Here is a 20150-nt window from a genome sequence, read left to right as displayed (position 1 = left end):
CCGAATCCACAGCATCTTCATTTACCTAAAATACCGTAGTTCCACGCATTTCGGAATGCGCCTCATATATATTAAATCCGCCAATCAGCACTGGACCAGCATTGTGGACTACGGCCTTTACCCCTTACTGGGCGGGTACTGGGTTTATGTGACGATGATGATGAGATATTAAATAGCAAGAAATAAAAGGCTATTTTACTTTATTTATTTTATTAGGGATTAAATTAATTCCATGAAACTACATGTTATAGTAAGGCAAACTTGCTCGAGTATAACTCAATAAGTATACAAGCAGAAGCACTACGGTATAAATTATCGAATCTGTAACGACTGTCACGGAGGCTATGATTATGAATCTGTTTCCGTGGCTGTCGTCTGTCACTTTGAATATTGTTTTTATAATTTTTCGGGGAGCGCCAAGTTACATGAAAAAATGTTCAAATCTTAAAAACTTACAAACGTATTTAAAATGTCCAAGCGGTACATGTTTCCACAACAATACGGCGAGCGAAAAAAAGCAAAACTTGATGTAACGGTGTCTGACCACAATTTTCCATTAAGTCAAAACCTTGGAAATGGGAAAGGTACCAATTTATTTACTTTTACTAGTTTGAATTCCCTCTCAAATAAATACCACGTAGTAATTTTATAAAGCTTCCTAACTACAACAATTTCGCTTTTTTTACCGATGCGCTGGTTTTGTAGTAATACTTTTTAGTCATTATCATCATCATCATCACTTCACATCACTTTTTAGTACATATGTCAATATTTACATAAAATTCACCCAGATGGCAATCATGGGAACTCTTGGGGCGATGACAACGACGATGAAATTCTCCTACTCGCCAGCCAAGCGTGCGAAGAAGCATACAATGACCATAACATCAGTGACTTACCAAATTATAGCGTATGCATGCAACCTGAAACCACAAGCACTCAGTTTTGTGATCCAGCACCCAGTACTTCGAAAACTGCGTTCACATTCAAGAAACCTACTTCAAGCCCCATAAATATCATCACAACTAAATTAAAAGACAAATGCGATAGAATATCTTCACCCCTACCAGGCATGTCCAAAGTATGTAAAATGAATGGAGTCAATGTCAGCGATGATATAATAATAAATGATAACATTGGCAAACAAGACACCGACCATATTTACAGGCAGTTACTAAAACTCAAAGAGGAAAATGGAAAATTAAAGTTAGAAAATGGAAAATTGTTAGAAAAATGTGTGACTAAAGAAGGAGAGGCATCAATACTCAGGACTCAGCTTAAGGCATCCCAGATTTCAGTAGATAGTGCTAGATTGGAGAAGGTTAAAGTGCAGGAAAGAATGCAGATGGAATGGTCTGATAAAGTAACTGCAGTTAGTAATCAGATGCACGATTTGAGGACGCAACTTGATTTCAAGGTATATTAGAAATTCATTAGATTGTGGTATTGATTAATCATATTAAAACCCATGGTGGGTTTGGCAATGTGAGGTCTAAATAAGATCTTGATGTTTCCTGGGTGCATAAGATATCACTTATTATATGTTAATATAATTACACAGGATAATATGTTTCCTAAGGGTTAGTTTTAATTCTCTTCCTTCCCTTGGATCAGAGTTGTTCTAAACTAAGCCTTGTAATCCTATGTCCTGTATGGGCGGAGCTTTTTATTATTTTGAAATTAGCTTAGTCTTTATTCAGAAGTGGGATCACTTTTAATTTATGTCTGGAAATGGCAGGTTTTCCTAATATGCTTTCATTAATTAAATAAAGATTTTTCAACCTACAAAACTGGAGGCTAGAAGATTTTTACAGAACATTCATTTAAAGTCATAATTTCCTTTTGTTTTAAGAAGAATTAATTAATTGAGAGAAGAGAGAATAAGAATTTTATCATTGCAGTTATAGCTCCATTTATTATCTTAAAACTTAAGGATCAAACAGCATCATTACTACCTCTAAATACTTTTTACAAATTTAAAAATTTTTAATGTCATTTTACTTTCAGAATTTAGAAATAATAAGTATCAAAGAGAAATGTAAGATGTTAGAGTCAAACAAAGTAAGACTTACACAGATTACCGTTACAGGGAATGATGTAACAATGAGGTAAGCATAGCTTTATTTAAAAGAACTCTGTTGTTGGGAACTGATTCCCCAAATTACTGTACATAGTTGACAGTGGATGCAATTTATTACTATGTCCCCTGAGGATATGTACTGATATAGTCCTAGATCATAAAATATTATCATGATCATAGTCTGACATAGAATCTGATTAAAACTTTACAGTACCTAGCCATTTTAATTATAGAGTTCAAAAGTTGCATTTTATAATGTTTTTTATCATAAAAAAAACATACCCAAGTTATCTGTGTAATATTTTTAAATATTATAATAATTCAGAACTGTGCTATTAAACTTGGAATTATAGTCACATTGATATTATAATTCCACTCTATGAAGTCTTAGATTAGAATTACATCTCAGATTCTAGAATTTGTGCATTTATACACAAACACATGTACATATAGCAGTCTCAAGAAGAGTTTCTCCACTAAACTGAACCTATTACTTTTCCTTTCCTGCTCTACCTTTCTTTAAACATTACTTTATTAACTTCTCAACTAATAATTTAATTACCAATATGGTTTAACTTCACTGGATGAAATAGGTGACTAACCTTTTTCACGCAGTGTGGTTAAACTGTTTGAAGCCATTTAAGTTTTTTATGTGTTGGTTATAGGCCCAGTTTAATAGGGCTATTTCATAAATAGAGTATGCATATTCATGTAAGACTTTTAGTGTCCTTTGCACCCCAGCACTAAATACTTTTTCCTTGTATTATTTCATTGTCTTCTGTTGCAAAGTAAAGTTCTTCAATTCTTTTATTTAGTAACTTAATTATATTGCAGTCAAAGACACAACAATAACAGCTATGCAGGACATCAAGCTGTAACTCAATACAAAAAACTGAAGACCGCATCGAGTGCTGTTCAAACGGATGAGAAGTCACATTTTGTACAACTTAACATACCAGCTAGAGAAGGTAAAAATACAGTTTTGTTTATTATATTTTTCCAGTTTTCAACTTTTGTTAGTCTAGTGGCTAGTACCCTTCTTTTAATTAATGGTGTGGGAGGACCATGCGATGCGGTGTGTTGGGGTAATTATGTATGATTAACGCTTGGGAAAAATTTACTTATTAAATGCTATATGTGAATGATGTTTGTGTGTAACCATTAATGTTACATTTTTTGTTTTTTTCAGGTATATCGAAGTTACCACAGATTCTACCACTTATCCTAACACCAACAAATAACCAGTGCTCTATACTTGACTTCAATGAAAAGTTACGACAGTCAAGAGAAGCTAACAAATGTCGTATATACAGTACTTTTCATAGACTACCTTCCACTCCAAAAGTTTGTAAAGAAAAGAGAAAAAAGATTAATTTAAACACAATTTATGAAAGTTTATCAAAAATGGCTGCCTGTAGAGATTGGACAGTTGAAGACTTTTTGGATGTATGTACTATCCTATTATATTCATTGAATTATTTGTTACCCGTGACTTTGTTTTCAAATGTCACCAGAGTACAACCTATATTTGTTAAAAATAACACCACCATCGGTTCAGCTGACGTCTGTTGTTTGTACTTTAAATTGCTTGCAATTTCCGCCATATGGAATTTTCGATTTTTCTTAGCCATTATTAATTAACTATTTCTGTACAAATTTATTTTATTTTATTTTATTTATTTCTTTGCGAATTTGGGTAATTAACAGTATGCATATCAAATAGGTACAATAGTAAAAATCATATCAAATTAATGTCACACCTAGCGTCTCAGGTATAAAATTGGACTGGTGCAGAAAAAGCAAAATGGGTCAAAATGTTTGGCCAGATCAGTTTATAAACAACCTTTTTGTTTAACGTGTAAATAGTTAATCACGCAAACAAATAGGTGTGTTGCACGAAATTTTAATTTTAAATTTAACACTTGTTCATAATGAAGAGATGCTCTCTTGGGTCGATTCCATTCAATGCTAGCGCCATCCGGCGTCCAATCGCTAACAAAGGGAGCGTTCGGATATACAGATGGCGCTGGACTGAGAATTTATGTCTTTGGTATAGGGTTAACAATTTCGGCATGAACCCACCTTGCAATCATTTCACCTAATTGCCAACATCTCAATGGAATGTAGAATTTAAACCAACCATAATTACATTTATAATGGATTAGTGAAAGGCAAAACGTGGAAGCCAACAAACGAAAAATAAAATCCTGTGCAATTTACTCACACACGGCGGAAGTGTAACTTCTGAAAAGTAGCCTACGAGAGATTGAGGTGGATGAAGAGTGTCAGAACTATTAGGATAATTAATGTAAGGTTCATTATTTAGTTTCCATGGTAACTAGAATAGGTAAAAAAATGTATAATGTTTTCTATCTCACTCTGTACATTTATGTGTTTGTTTCTTTATCTAGATATTATTAGTTTAGAAAAAAACAGATAAAATAATATGTATATTTCTGTCTCATTCTTTGCCGGCTTCATCCTACACATTTTTGTATTTGTGTCTCTTACCGGTCGTTTTTTCCATTGCATCCGGTTTGAAATCACAACGGTTCAAGTTTCACTTCAAAAACATAGAAGTCACCATTTCTAACACACACCGTTAATTGAATCGCAAAATAAATGGTTGGCACTACTGTATGTCATGAAGCACGGGATCAGCCGTGATTGGCCGGCAGTTATTCAGCATTGTGACTAGCGATCTTAACGCATGCCGGCTAACTTTATAAATCCTCGAAGCTTATAACAGTCCACTACTAGACTCGCCATCTAGCCCCAAAGTGAGCGTAGCGCCTGTTATGGGTACCAAGATAAATATTTTTAAAAATACACATAAATAGATATAATATACACCCAGACACTGAAAAACAATTATGTTCGTCACACAAACATTTTCCAGCTATGTGAATCGAACCCCCACGGTATTTCAAAGTCAAAGTCAAAAATATCTTTATTCAAGTAGGCCCACAGGTGGCACTTTTGATGCGTACATAAGAATTACACGGTAGTGAGATGATGGCGATAACCACATTCGTAAACTTAAAACTAAAGCTACGAGGGTTCCAAACGCGTCCCAGTCTAAGAAGAAGCCCACAACAAACTTAGCCGGGTTTTTTTTTTTTTTTTGTTATCGCCATCTCACAATGTCATTTTAAATTATTACAAGAGCAACCTGGTTAGAGCAATAATTTACACCCAAGCTTTTTTATCGTTTACGTAGTCCTTTATACTATAATAGGACTTTTCTATAAGCTTACGTTTAATACAAACTTTGAACTTTTTAAGAGACATCTCCAAGATGTCAATTGGTAGTTTATTGTAGAATTGTATGCAATTTCCTTTAAACGAATTATGAATTTTATTATTGGACTCATAAAGCAGGGTCGCTGCCCACTGCGCTAATCGGCCGTTGATAAGCTACTCCCACCGAGACTTTGTTTCCGTTAGGCGCTATTTTTGAATAGTTATGCTTGTATGTTTTTTTTTGTTCGCTGGTGGCAACACGGTATTTGATCCGGTACGATGCTGTATAGAAACCGCTTTGAGATATCAGTTATATATAACTGCCGTATCCCTAACAGAATAAAAAAAAATAACATCATAAGAGAAATTTAATGTGCTTTCTTTCCTTCTTCCAGGTTTTTAAAATAGCAATAGAAGTATTACAAGATGTGCAGTGTGAATTGGAAATGATCAGTCAAAGGATGACGACGGCATTCCAAAAGGAAATGGACGAGAAGTACATAGACGTCACTTCTAACCTATTAGTTGTTTACAAGAAAGATTTATTGACTGGCCGGTGCGTATCACTAAATAGTACTTAGTCCTATGGCTAGATACTACCGGTGACGAGTAGAGAACGGCGACCGATTTAGGGGTGTGGCTTAAATTTTTAAAATTCATTTATTTCAATTAGTAAAAGTGCTTATAAACATACTTTTCTAAGCAATAAAAAATATAACTGCCATAAATTCATAATCTTAACCGGTAAGCCCCAGATGGGCTAGCACGGGCAGGAGATAAAAATTATACCCCCTGATTATATCACCTCCTAAAGCCTAAGAACATGGAATAGGATTAGTTTACCTCCGTTTATTATTACACATATATTATTTGGATATTATTTCGACTTGTGTACCATTGCTCTGTGATTTGATAAAGCTGTGGGAGAAGATAAATTTTTATCCTTTTCCCGGGGATATAATTGTCTCCTGCCCATGCTAGCCGTAGTAAGAATGCAGTGCGAGTGGTATTTGTAGGGGAAAAATAATTCTGAATTAAATATTTTTGCAACTAAAGAGATAGATTAATTTTACTAATACTATAAATGCGAACGTGTGTTTTTTTTTTGGTTTTTTTGTCCTTCCTTTACTTACTAACTAATCACCGAATCAACTTGATTTTTTGTACAGATTCAGTTAGAAAGAAGGATAGTAAAACGTTTTTTTATTAAGTAAAATAAGGGTTTTCTAGCTAGTAGCAAACAATCGTCTAGTACAACGCCCGCGGGAATAGGAAGGGTTTTCTATTGTATTCTGATCTGCCTTAACTGGACGGCACACATTCTTTTGATCTTTAATTGAACGTACATAATGTAATGAAAGATTAGAATATAAATTCTAATATTCCAATCTTTATAATATAATTCAACTGGGCGTGTGTGTCCCTGAACTCCTCCTAAACGGCTGGACCGATTTGAATGAATTTTTTTGGTATGCTTTTGGGTGGCACCCTGAATGGTATATATTCACAAATCAGCCCGTCAGATGGCGCTGGGGTCAGCTAGTATGCATATAATTTATTGATAAATCATCTTATTTGGTTGGGTTCTTCTGGTTTGTAGAAAAGAAAGGAAAAAAAATATCATCTGGATTTTGACGGGGGGACCTTGTAGATGGTGGTAGCTTCGTATTTTAATTTAGTGTAGCAGTTTTACATTGCCTGAAAACATGGATTAAACAATGTTTTCTAGAAATGAAACCTAGCTAGATTTATCAGCCACTAAACCCCATGCATACTAAATTTAATGAAAATCGTTGAAGCCGTTTCGGATTATGTATATATATAAGAATTGCTTGTTCAAAGGTATTAGATAGCTTGAATTCATGCCTACCAAAAAGTCTAATTTCAGTGAGATTTTGATAAAATAATTATATTAAGGCTCAAATGCATATATTTTTAGGGCACTCTACAAAGAAGAGCAGGTCATATCAGCAAGAAGGATGACAGCTGTTTTAGTGTACATTCTAGAAGACTCGAGATGTGAACAAATTGTTGAAAATATACTTTATGAACATTCGATGGGAGAGACAGATCTTTTGAATAGTTTAAATAAAATATGTACTTTATTAGATAACACTGTAAGTATGAATAATAATAATATTAGAGTAGTTATAGGCATTCATCTTTGCTGAAACTACGGGTAAGATTTAAATTCTTTTTTAAATTTGATTGCTCAATTCTTGAGGTTAAAGGCTACATTATTGTACTACCTTAGGAGTAATAAAGATAGATAGATAGAAAGAGCACAAAAGATCCTGGAGGATAGAAGTGCATCCGCTGAAGCGGGCCTCATTACAAGATTAGGAGTAATAAAAGAAATAAGACTGTGATCGGGCGAAGCGATGCGGTAGATCGGCGTTATTGGACTGTTGAAAATTGATATTATAATTGCGAAAGTATGTCTGTTTGGTTGTTTCAACAGCCAATTACTGTCCCACTGCTGGGCAGAGTCGTTATAATTTTTTTTTAAATTAATATACATCGACTTTTGTTTTCGCTAAAAAGCGATAAGGCTGCCTTTTGTATACTTCTATATGTCTGTTTTTTTTTTCTTCTGTATTTTTATTTGTGTGCAAATAAAGATTATAAATAAAATAAATAAATCGACGAACAAAGCAGATCGGTTATTAGAAAATTGTCCTTCTTATATTATTTTTTAAATTAATATTCATCAAAGAACAAAGCGGATCGGTTATTGGAAAATCATCGCTTATACACAAAATTGCGCAAGACACATAAAGAGCACGGCCTTAAAAAGTACAGCATTGTGTTCAACCTGAGGCGTAGACGTTAAGCCTCATGTACTGTAATAACATCGGCAATCACATCCTTTAGACCTCAGTACAGCAATATTGCTTGGCGACTGAAGCAAGCATGGCGGTACTACTTCCTAAGACGAGCTCTGTCACGAACAAGTTAGCCCTTGACTGCAATGTCACCTGGTGGTAACTGATGATGCAGTCTAAGGTGGTAGAGGGCTAACCTGCTAAGTACAGCAGTTGCATTAAATACTCCTTCGTCGGTCGGTTTCTACGCGACATCGTTCCGGAACACTAAATCGCTCAGCGGCACGTCTTTGTCGGTAGGGTGATAACTAGCCACGGCCGAAGCCTCACACCAGAGTAGGCCAGAGAAAATCAAGAAATTATAAATTCCCAAATTACCCCTGCCGGGCAATCACGAATCCGGGACCTCCCATTTAAATTCACAGCGCTCACCGTTGCGCCAGGCAGGTCTAATAAACTACCATACTTATAAGTTACAAAATACTACTAAAATATGAACTTGAAAATTTGGTTTTGCTATTTGAAAGTCTTTAAGCGGTGACAGCCTAGTGGGACTTCGGTGAAGTTTCTGGAGTCCGAATCCCAGAACGCACCTCTGAAGTTATGTGCGTTATAAGCAATTAAAATATCACTTGCTTCAACGATGAAGGAAACATCGTGAGGTAACCTGCAACCTCACGATGTTTTCCTTCATCACTTTCACACGTTTATTTATGATAGCCCAGTGGGTAGGACTTCGCCTTGGGGGGGTGTTTCGAATCCCACCACTCACCTCTAACTTTTCTTAGTTATGTATGTGTGCGGTCTATCAATCCGCACGGGGCCAGAGTGGTGGACTGCGGCCTTAACCCCTTCTCATAGTGGGAGGAGACCGGTGCCCTGTAGTTGGCCGGTAGTGTGTTAATATGATGATGTTGATGATTGGCCGGTAGTGTGTTAATATGATGATGTTGATGATTGGCCGGTAGTGTGTTAATATGATGATGTTGATGATTTAAAACTCTTATTTTTATCGTGTCATATCATCGTTATGTTTTTTTACTTTTCAGACATGTGCTCTACTTTACAGCGGGCTACTATTCGCAATAACATTATTACTAAAAAGGATAATATCTTTGACCACAAAACAAAAGCAAATAATAGAAATATTAAAAACCGTTATACTTTCAAGACCCATGCCTTTTGTCACTTGTGAGATTTTACACTTATTTGGTCAAATGTTATCGGCGAAGACGTCAAAAGAGTTGTGTTGTAAAGGTGTTGTAGGAAACTTAAAAATGGATTATGACCAAGGTGTCTTACTGTACAGAAAAGATTCTTGTATATTACAAGTTATGTTGAAACAGATAGAGGGTGTTTTAAAGTGCGTGCAAAGAGCGAGGAATGTGGAGCATGCTCTATATAATACTAGGAATCTTATTTCGCTATATAATAGTATAAGTTATAAAGATACTGGCAGTCAACAAGAGAAACACAGGTAATTTTTTTTTCTACGTTTCCCACTCGTTAAGAATTTTTAGACCAAACCAAAACAACCTAGACACATTAGTACAATATAGCTTTCTCGCCATCGTGGATTAGTTTTTTTTTTATCAAACTGTGTGTGTGTAAAATAGACCTAATGACACTTTTAGAGTTGCAAATCCTGTACGTCTGATTTTTTTTTATTAAACGTTTGGTCAAAACCTGAGCCTGAGCTATTTTACTCCGATATTCTCTATGTTTCGAGTGCTCGATACCTTCGAGTAATGAAAACTGGAAAACGACTTCCATTGCGAGCGAGAACATTATGGGAAACTCTCAGGCATGCAGCTTTCCACTAATGTGTGTGTGTGTGTGTGTGTGTGTGCAGGTTTAGACTAATTTGTGAAAATGATTTTAGTTTGATATGTATGATATTATTTGAGAACAATGAAGATATTATTTATTTACACTCTTTATTTAGAGCGGTGATAGCCCAGTGGGTAGGACTTCGACTTCACTTTCGGAGGGTTCGAATCCCACCACACACCTCTAACTTTTCTTAGTTATGTTCGTTTTAGAAATAAAAATATCACTTGCTTCAACGGTGAATTAAACATCGTGAGACCTACCTAAGAGTTCTCCATAATGTTCTTAAAGGTGTGTGAAGTCCACCAATCCGAACTGGGCCAGCGTGGTGGACTACAGCCTTAACCCCTTCCCATTGTGGGAGGAGACCCTTGCCCTGTAGTGGGCCGCTAATGGGTTGATATAATGATGATGACGCTTTATTTACACACTAAATTATTGACAAAGTTTATTGGCATTTTTAGAATTTTATTTCTATTTATGAATCTTTTTCCTTTCCCACAGATGCGACTGCCAAATAGTTTTAATGCAAGTGATAGTGTACGGACTCAATGTATGCGCCAACATGCTAAATACTGGCAAGTTAACAGGTAGAGTTACTTAACTTACTATTTTCTTTTTCACTAGCTAACCCGCCTCTTTTTTTCATGAATCCCGCGGGAACCTTATATTTATGCAAGATATTAGGAAGCCAACGGTAAACAATGAATACACACTCATATAAGCAAAAAGAGAACTAAACTAAGGACTAACATTATAAACACACATAAAGGCTAACTGAACATGCGTTAACGAGGTATTAAATAGAACTTGAAACTAAAACACTCTGCTTATACCCTAAAATGGAAAAAAAACATCATAATACTTACCAAAAAGAAAAACCAAACAACAATAACAATAAAAAAAAGATCAAGTGTGGAAATAAAAAATAAAATTTTTTTAGAAATACAAGACACGACATAACCTACGTTTGGTTTAACTTTATTTATTTAACCAGAATATAATGTAATCTAATCATCATTCCAAATTAAAGTCAATATGAGTATGTAGTTTTCGCATGAAAGCATAACAAACATTCTTCCATTCATCCATCCATCCGTCCATCCGTCCATCCGTCCATCCGTCCATCCATCCTTACAAAGTTTCGCATTCATAACATTCGTAGGATTTAATCCTTATACTCAGCATGGATGTCCTGACCTGTCCACCTATTTGGAGGTCAACCGCTGTGTTTAGCGGTACGGGACGCCATTCCAGCACCTTGGGACCCCTACGTCCATCGGTTGTCCGAGCAATGTGTCCCGCCAGGCCCGACTTGTTGAGTTCCAAAAATATACTTAACAAGACATTATAATATTAAAGAATACATGTATGCTAAAAAAACTTGGGTATGAATTCCTGTAACTTCATAACTAAACATTAACTCGACTGTGAGATGGTGATAACAAAAAAGAACCTAGCTAAGTTGGTTGTGGGCTCTTAGACCAGGGCGCGTTTGGAACCCTCCTAGCTTTAGTTTTAAGAGTAACGAATGCAGTTATTACCATCACCTAACATTAGTGTTAACATGTTAAATGCTGTTAACGCTTCGCTTGATAAGGTGAAGGTGATGAATAAAACATTTTTGAATTTTGTCTTTGGACAGTTAAATTGGGAACTCCCTTTCAAATACCTTTCTCGGGCAGTATACCTCAATCGGTTAAGGTGATGATGATACTCTAAATTTCAACTACGCCGTCGTTTAGCATGTTTCATTACGAAGTTTCGTGGGTACCGATTCCTGGATTTTTATTGCCGGCACGTTCTCTACTTTTAATCACAATGTTTCCTAGATCGATTGGTCTTTTGAGCCGTTTCAGGATTACATCTATACTTATATTAAGTAAAATCTAAGAATTAAGCTTTTCTGTACTTAGCGGAATTCCACAAAATAAAAAAAAAACAACTGCTTGTATCCAATAATTGGTATAGCAAACGAGGCAGTTGTACATTTAGTTGTATTTATTTTTCAGACACACAGACAGACATACTTGGCGTATGTCGCAGTGGTGTACAGGTGCTGTACCAGTACGCGATCAGGGACGTTGAGTTCGCTTCCCAGTTGGGGCACAACGAGGGCCATCTCTTGGAACTCTGTGAAATACTAAAAGGCTTTGAGCATGCAGATATTTATAGTAAGTATTACTGACGTCCACTTCATCAAAAATCATCATCATTTATTGCTTTTTTTGCTTGATCTTAATAATTCCAAAAGTGCGTAATGTTTCACATTGCACCGTAACGCGTACCGGTTTTTATTTATTAAAGAAACTTAATTTACCATTTCAGGCTTAAACTAATGCGATAACTAAGCTAATTCTAGAAAGAAAGAAAAAAACTTACTGAATCTTTGAATGAGCATAAGTTCACAAATACGCAGTTGCCTTTATGAACACGCCCAGTGAGCAATCGAATAGATCCAGTTCCTATCGTGTGAAAGTTATCTATGTTATAATGTTATAGTGATTTGAATGTTATCATAGGACGCTCGTACTCCATTATATTTCCTTAGTCGCCTCGTACGACACCCGCGGAGAGGAAAGATGTTGACATCTGTATTCTGATTTGCCATCACCACAAGTCACTAGATTGCACTATTTCAATCGTAGTTTAGTTTCACACGATCGAATAGGTAGAAAGTCTCATATTCTGGTAACCAGATCTCTAGCCAACGGTATCCTGTCTCGTTTTCTTCCAGGCAGCATGTTATCAGAGGTAACCAGCACATTCCAGGCCGCGTCAGAGGACCAGCCAACACACTACCACCGGCAGGCGTGGCTCAGCAGCTTCCAGAACTGCACTATGACTGATTAGATTTAGTGTAACGCAGTTTAGCAATACGTACAGTTCGGAAACGAATCGACAAAGACAACGTAGATAAAAATCGTTCCCACAGCGTAGGGATGAAGTGCAGACACCCATTACTCTGCTCAAATTTTCATTTGTAGGCAGTTTTCAGTCAGTACTGAACTCAGTTTGATTTATTTCATTTATATTTAGTTATCTGTTTAAGGTCTTCAGAGATAGAAGATTAACTATGAACCAATAATGGCCAGCGCACTCCGGAAACGGTCGGCAAGAGCATTTTTATCTTTACCCAAGCTTAAATTAAAAGGTGATAATAAGATCAAAGGTTATTTCCCGGGTGGCCTGCCCTGCCGTCCCCAGTGTACATTGGTCATTACTCGCAATCATTGAATATTTTCGTAAAAAATATGCATTTAAACGTATGTAATACTAATAAGAGAAAGTATATTGGTAATTTTTTTCAACTACTAGTCATCAGCATCAGATGCCCACTACAGAGCACGGGTCTCCTCCGAAAATGAGAAGGTCAAAGCCGTAGTCCACCTCGCTGGCCCAGTGTTGATTGGTGGGTCTCTGCTAGGAATGCTTTGAAATTTAATAAAACTTATATTATAATATATATATATATTTTCGACCACTTATCTAATGGTACGTCTCTAACATGTTGCTAAGTTTCGGTGGCCCATCATTCAAAAACCCTGTCTGAATAGATCGTTATTATCGTTTCTGAACTGTACGTTCTATACACTGTGATAAAACATGTAATTTACACTTGTAAATAAATTTGTATCATAATTAAAACAAACAACTTTATGAACTTACGTTTAATTTATTGATTGATTAATAATTATAGTATGTACATAATACATGAATAACATTTTTATTAATTACATCGAATATACGTGAGTGCAGAAAAGAGTAAGCTTACCAAAAGCTATTGTAAACAGCAATGGAATACAAACCTTGTTGCTTTACGTTTTGTTTTCTAATACAACATATATGATATAACTGCTGTGTTATCAAAGGTCGCATGACGTGTGGGAAACGATCAATTACAGCGGGTGAAGATGATTCACGTGTAAATCTGATGCGTTTGTGATATAACATTATAATTAACAATCGACCGTCAAATATGTACGTAGTATGTATGTATTTATCAATGATGCAACATAAGCACAGTTTTTTTTTGGATTAGTGTTAACAAAAAAGGTTTTTTTCTTATTTTTGCTCTCATGCCACAGACTTCTATTGATTTTGGTATATTTGTAATGTCAGAATGCCTACCTAACGTCAACACTTCTTGGGAATGTTTTTGTTTGTGGAATAATCGCCACCGTTCGGTTCAAATGGCTTAAGATATCTTTTTAATAATATGTACACTGCACAGATTAAGCATGCTTCATAGGCAACACCTAGTGAGCATAGAAACGTAGAAATCAATTTTGAATTTTTTTAAATACATATATTTCTGCCTTAATAAATATTCGTCAGTACAATATTAACTATTCTATAAATTAATTAACTAAGTATATAAATTACAAGTGGCTACAATTGTGTTGCTGGTAGTGTAGTCAAAACCTTCAAAGCTACAGCACTTGCTGTATCAGGCACATGAAAGAAATACAACATGAAACCTGTCGCTAGCAAAAAGTGGAATGCCAATATAGAACCAATCAATATTAAGAAGTATTTCGATTTCTTCAATGCTGGTAAAAGCCAAAAGATGAGAACAGCTCCGGAAACGAAAGCTGCCATCAGCACAAACAGCCACTGTAGCCAGGAGACTTGGATGGTCCATAGAACTGCGACGGGTATGTATATGGAGAGAGAATATCCATAGAGGCAGAACAGAGATATCATCGATGGTGAACTTGATGCCTGTAAGAAAAAGAGAAAGTTTGGTTTTAAAGTGAAATTTTAATTTACTTCTGTTGTTACAGAAGCCATACCTAGACTATACCCAACCAAAGAAATTGTATTCAACCATTTTTATGCATTACGCCGTACGCAACGATAAATTTTACACTCGAGGCGGTATTAAGAACGCGAGCTGTGAGCGAGCGTCATAAGGAAGCTGAGAGAATGATCGACGTTTCAAATACGTTTTGACCATTTTTGCTGTTGAACGTTCGTTGAACTTTTAGTATAATATTACCCATCTAGTGGCGTGCACTGGGTTTCTTACCAGGGTTTGCATACAGCGGGGAAATTGCACAAAACGGCAAAAATACCGTGTGGGGGTCACCATTTTAAATTCAAGTAATTCTTTATTCATGTAGGCCTATCACAGATGCGCGTGGTGCACTGATGAAGCGTTCATACTAACTGACATACTAATAACTTCATTCGCCAACTTAAACCTAAAGCTAGGAATGTGCCAAACGCGCCCTGGACTAAGAACTACTTAGCGATAAGGCCGCCTTTTGTATCCTTCTTCATTCTTCATGTGTTTGTTCTTTTTTTTGTCTCGTTTTTCTGAGTGGTGTACAAATAAAGAGTATAAATAAATAAATAAAATAAATAAGAAGAGCCCACAACAAACTTTTTTGGTATCGCCATTTCACAGTTAATTAATGTTAAGCTATGAAGTTAGAGCAATTCACACCCAAGCTTTTACATCGTTTAAGTAATCCTTATCATTATAATAGGATATTTCTGTAAGCTTACGTTTTATATAAACTTTACAATTATTGAGAGACATCATTTGGTTATTTGTTATAAAATAATATAAAATTGCCCTTTGATGAATTAGCAATTTTATGAAGCCTAGTAAACTGTAAAACGAGTTTATTTTTACTTCTAATATTCACATTGTACAATTTTCTTTTTAATTATGTTATATTTTTTTGGGCATAAATTAAATTTTCAAATATGTACTAACTATGCACCGTGATTATTTTAACTTCTTTAAACATACCCTTTAATGACTTTGGTTCCATTTTACACAAGCGGTTTCTATATCTCTCATATGACGAATCTTTTTAACTGTGTATGCTGCAGAAGTAAGTCTGTTCGCTTAATTATTTATATGTGGGCCCCATCAAAATCTCATTCCCAAAAAGATTGTCGTATCCACCAGATACGAATTGTATCTGGTGGATACGACAATCATTGGTGGTGGTGGTGGTGGCTCATTATTAAGTTGTACAATTTTTTTTTGTTTGTTTAACATTTGGTAACGTGATTTGAATACTCTTAGTTTTCTTCCTTTATGAGCTAAATTATTAGCCTCAAACCATTGTACTACTTTAGCGAGACATATGTTTAAACAGTCAAGAATTGTTTCACGTCGTTTAATTTTAAACATCAGTGTTGTATCATCGCCAAACAATACTACCCCATGATTGTCCTTAGCAAGGTAAAGGAGGTAATTCTTGTAAATTAGGAACAGAAAAGATCCTAATACAGATCAAATCCCTGAGATACACCAATTTTCGCAAATGACCCGTTAGACTGTTTTCCGTTCACATCAACGTTTTTAACTCTATAATTCAGATAGGATATCATTAAATCTAGAGTTATACCCCACGTCTCATGCTGAACACAATCAAAAGCCTTGGACAGGTTACAGAACACCTCAAGTGCGTCACGTGACTCATCCCAGGCTTCAAATTTATTTTTTACTAGCTCAACACCAGTGACCAACGTCGTTGAGCGACCCCGTGTAAAATCAAATTGCTGCCCATGCAATAAATCGTTTTTATTAGAATAGTTAAGCAATTGATTTAATATAAGTTTTAAGATTTTACTGAGGGCGGGTAGTACAGATATTGCCTAAAGTTAGAGGGGTTGGTACTACCTAATTGTAACAATGGAACTAATTTACTATGTTTCATCAAATCAGGAAACACACCAAAGTCTATACAATTATTAAATATGAATGATAGGTCAGGTTCAACTATATCAATCATAAACTTAAAATGTTAATGGAATAAAATTTACAATGTGTATTTGTAATCTTCCCCTCTTGCTGTATTTCTTAAGGAGGTGGGTGGGTCTAGGGGTGGATTTTTTTTGCACAGTATGGTTGGTGGCTTTAAGTTACACAGATAAATATAAAAAAAATGTACCTGTGTCTCGATCTCATCTTGATTATCATTAGTGGAAGTCCACTTGAGTGCGGCCCAAAGTGCTAGAGGCACAAGCCATACGTAACAGAGAATGGCGGTTGCCGCATATGACACCAAGTGATAGTTGTACCGCCAGTGCACTGCCTTGTTGGCGCTCTGCAGGTAATTTGCAATGTTCCCGCTAACTGCTATAGTGAATATCTGAAAATTACGAATCATTGCATTTCTTAACTAGCAGTATGCTAAACAGAAAAGTAAAAGGCTTCAGCATCAACATAAACAGTGACAGTCAAGCTAAAAGCCTTAACCAAACACACAACAACATCAAAACTCATACTTGACTGTCACAAGGCCCTACAAGCCCTATCAAAATCCAACAAGAGTAACCCTAAAATGAATACGAGGTCACAACGGAAACAGAGGAAACGACGCAGCCGACGAATTAGCGCGTCAGGCAGCATCACTAAGGGTAGCTGGACCGGAACCCATCATACCCATACCCTTCACTGAATACAAAACATGGCTCCACAACCAGACGCAAACATCACACTCGGTGCTATGGTCTAAAACAAAAGAGTGCAAACACACGAAGGAGGCCGTACCAGTTCTCAACCCACGACTAACAACAAAATTACTGCAACTGAATCGACCTAAACTAAGGACAGTTGTAGGTATGATAACAGGGCACTGCCCACTAAACAAACACCTTTCCATTTTAGGTATAACTGACAGCCCTCTCTGCAGAGCATGCATAGAGACTGAGGAAACACCGATACACGTAATGCTCCAATGCAACGGAGTAGCAGAACAACGCGCAGCACACCTTGGCTCCTCAGCAACACTCCATGAAGCACTCGGCGACCTGGGCGGCCTACTAATCTTTTGGAGCGAGCTCGGCTGGCTGGAGTGATCCAGCGGGGAGCTGCATCAGTGGCCATACGTACAACGGACAGTCCCAGACCAACCAAGTGCGGAAAAGGCCCAGGAACAGAAGAAGAAGAAGAACTAGCAGTTCCCCACAACTTCACTCCATACAATTTCTTGTAAGGAAATTGACTGGTTGAATATATTTTCTCAAATTTGTTTGCCTTAATACTGAGTTTAAATAAGGGAATTAGAAAAAAAAAAATAGAAAAATATGGAAAGAATCTTATAAATTGGGAATACTAGGCATTCTAATTAATATTAGCATTAGAATTAACACAAGAACAATAAGAATTAGGTGGTACAAAGTTATACAGGTTATCGGTCTTCATGTTAGTCTTTAAATGAAACATTTTCAGTTAGTTTTATTCCAATCTAGCAAAAGTAAACATTACCAATGTAACAGAAATCCATATTGGACCATACAAATCAGGCTTCCCCTTGATCCTCTCATCAAAGTAATTGCGGGACACCTTCTGCGGCAGCACAGATGATATTATCCTCTCCACTACCTCACTGGTTTGCACATCAAAGTATTTCTGATAATACTCTATGGTCCAGAAGTTGTGGTTAGCTGCTAGACAAAGGTGTAAAATAAAAGTTTAGAGTGATATTATAATATTTTTTTGAGGTTCACTCAAAAACCTTTATATTTATTATAGTTTTTGGTTCAAAAGTATACCCAATGCAGATTTCTGTACCTATCTAAATACTATCCTTCAGTTACTTTAATATAAACTCTACGTAGACAAATTTACTTTTTTCCTACTCTAGTTTATTTACACAATATGGATATATAAAATCAGACTTTTACAACTGCTCATAGTAACATGTAAAAGATAATTTAACAAAAACATTAATGATTACAAAATATCAAAAATGATTTTCAAACACTGATAGCAAAAGAAGACCTACTTACAAGGTACATTTTAACATCATTTAGGATGTAGTTCAATTTTGGTAACTGATATCACATATCTTCATAATTAATCTCATAAAATAAATGTTTAAGGTTCAATCTTTATCAGAGATATACATTATAAATACAATTAAATTAAAATGTAGCAGATTTTGATTCAATTTTATTGTAATATTACTTAAAGAAACATAAAATATTAAAAAACAAATAACATTAACTGGCAGAAGCAGATGTCTTAGATTAATATTATTGCCAGATGCTGTAATAATGGCTTACTTTGAGAAGGTTGAGTCTCCTGCTCTTCAACTGGTGTAGGTTCTTCGTAATTATAGTTTGAGGTGGACATGGTGTTGTATTGATTAGTGTGTACTGCCTCTACATCTATTCGAGCACTACGTTCGTTGTGCTCAGGTGAATAATCTTGAAAATTAAGCAGATCTCCAGTATTTACATGCGTCATAGTGTTTGATTAGGATTATCAATATTTCAGTACAAATTTAAAGCAATTTTCGAAACCATCACAAATTTACGTCAATACAAAATTTCGCTGTCAGCTGTCAGTGCCAACACTGCCGCCTGCCAATGTCAACTTGGCATTTAACCACCAAAGAGTCACAGATTTAAAACTATTTGATAATTGGGAATCTGACTACTTATCCGTTTGTGTTTAATGTACCCAAAGACAGGCTTTGAAAATATTTTTTTAAAATTTTCGAGTAAACGGTCTTATCAAACCGCGTGACGTCATCTATGTGTGCAAATAAAGCGATTAATGGATCTGAAAAATCATATAGCTGATATTGAGTACTAATTCTAATTATACAAACGTTCCACGAAATGAGAAAAAAATGTTGAAGAACTTGGCAATACAAATTGCTTTACTTTTATGAGGACAATTTGGTGTTTGAGACTTCTATTACCTTTCAATTCTTTTCCAGTTTTATTTAGATAAAAAGAAAGTCATTGTGGAAAGAACGCTGTCGGTAATGTTTGCGCAGGCATGCGGAGGTAACAGAGTTTCGTTACTAGTGAACCACTATCTAAAAGTGCAATTATTTTTAAGTTTTATTTGTTGATTCTAAATAATAACATATTGATTGGGCAATCGTTTCATGTTATGAATATTCTTTTTATATACATTTTAGATTTTTTTTTATATTAATATTCGGTTACCTACAAACAACAGGCTGGATTTCTGGTGTCTATATTTCTTAATTAGTAACTACTCTTATTGAACAGTTTCAAGACGAATTTATATTTCATTTAAGATTCTAATATTTATTTATAAAAGAAAAGATGCAGTATGTTGCTGCACAAGCGCTCTAGGAATCAATAAAAACCCTAGAATCAAAAGTTGTTAGACCATAAAGTATTATAAAGCGGAAATAGAATACTCATTGTCTACTCAGAGT

The 20150-nt window shown here is 35.6% G+C and overlaps 2 protein-coding genes across 3 annotated transcripts; one reads left to right on the top strand and one right to left on the bottom strand.

The window, feature by feature from the left end:
- The first annotated feature begins 388 nt into the window (after positions 1-388).
- LOC120624969 lies at positions 389-13638 on the top strand. The gene is made up of 11 exons (XM_039891822.1): positions 389-584; positions 792-1417; positions 2008-2108; positions 2915-3048; positions 3270-3526; positions 5719-5879; positions 7263-7440; positions 9198-9625; positions 10483-10568; positions 11991-12152; positions 12716-13638. The coding sequence occupies exons 1-11, from the start codon at positions 470-472 to the stop codon at positions 12829-12831; spliced, it is 2364 nt and encodes a 787-aa protein (XP_039747756.1). The 5' UTR covers positions 389-469; the 3' UTR covers positions 12832-13638.
- A 27-nt stretch (positions 13639-13665) lies between these two features.
- LOC120624970 (protein YIPF2) lies at positions 13666-19287 on the bottom strand. Of its 2 annotated transcripts, none has more exons than XM_039891824.1 (4): positions 19015-19287; positions 18215-18393; positions 16896-17096; positions 13666-14703 (listed from the first exon to the last, which is right to left on the bottom strand). In XM_039891824.1, exons 1-4 carry the CDS (start codon positions 19196-19198, stop codon positions 14371-14373), a joined length of 897 nt encoding a protein of 298 aa, XP_039747758.1. In that variant the 5' UTR covers positions 19199-19287; the 3' UTR covers positions 13666-14370. The 2 variants fall into 2 exon arrangements, with proteins under 2 accessions (XP_039747758.1, XP_039747757.1); XM_039891823.1 differs by having other exon boundaries at positions 13667-14703; positions 18215-18396; positions 19015-19286.
- Positions 19288-20150: the final 863 nt, after the last annotated feature.

The sequence above is a fragment of the Pararge aegeria genome, chromosome 7 (genome assembly GCF_905163445.1).
Source record: "Pararge aegeria chromosome 7, ilParAegt1.1, whole genome shotgun sequence".
Classification (NCBI taxonomy): domain Eukaryota; kingdom Metazoa; phylum Arthropoda; class Insecta; order Lepidoptera; family Nymphalidae; genus Pararge; species Pararge aegeria.
Note: the sequence above shows the minus strand (reverse complement) of the source record. Positions and strands in the feature narration are given on the sequence as shown.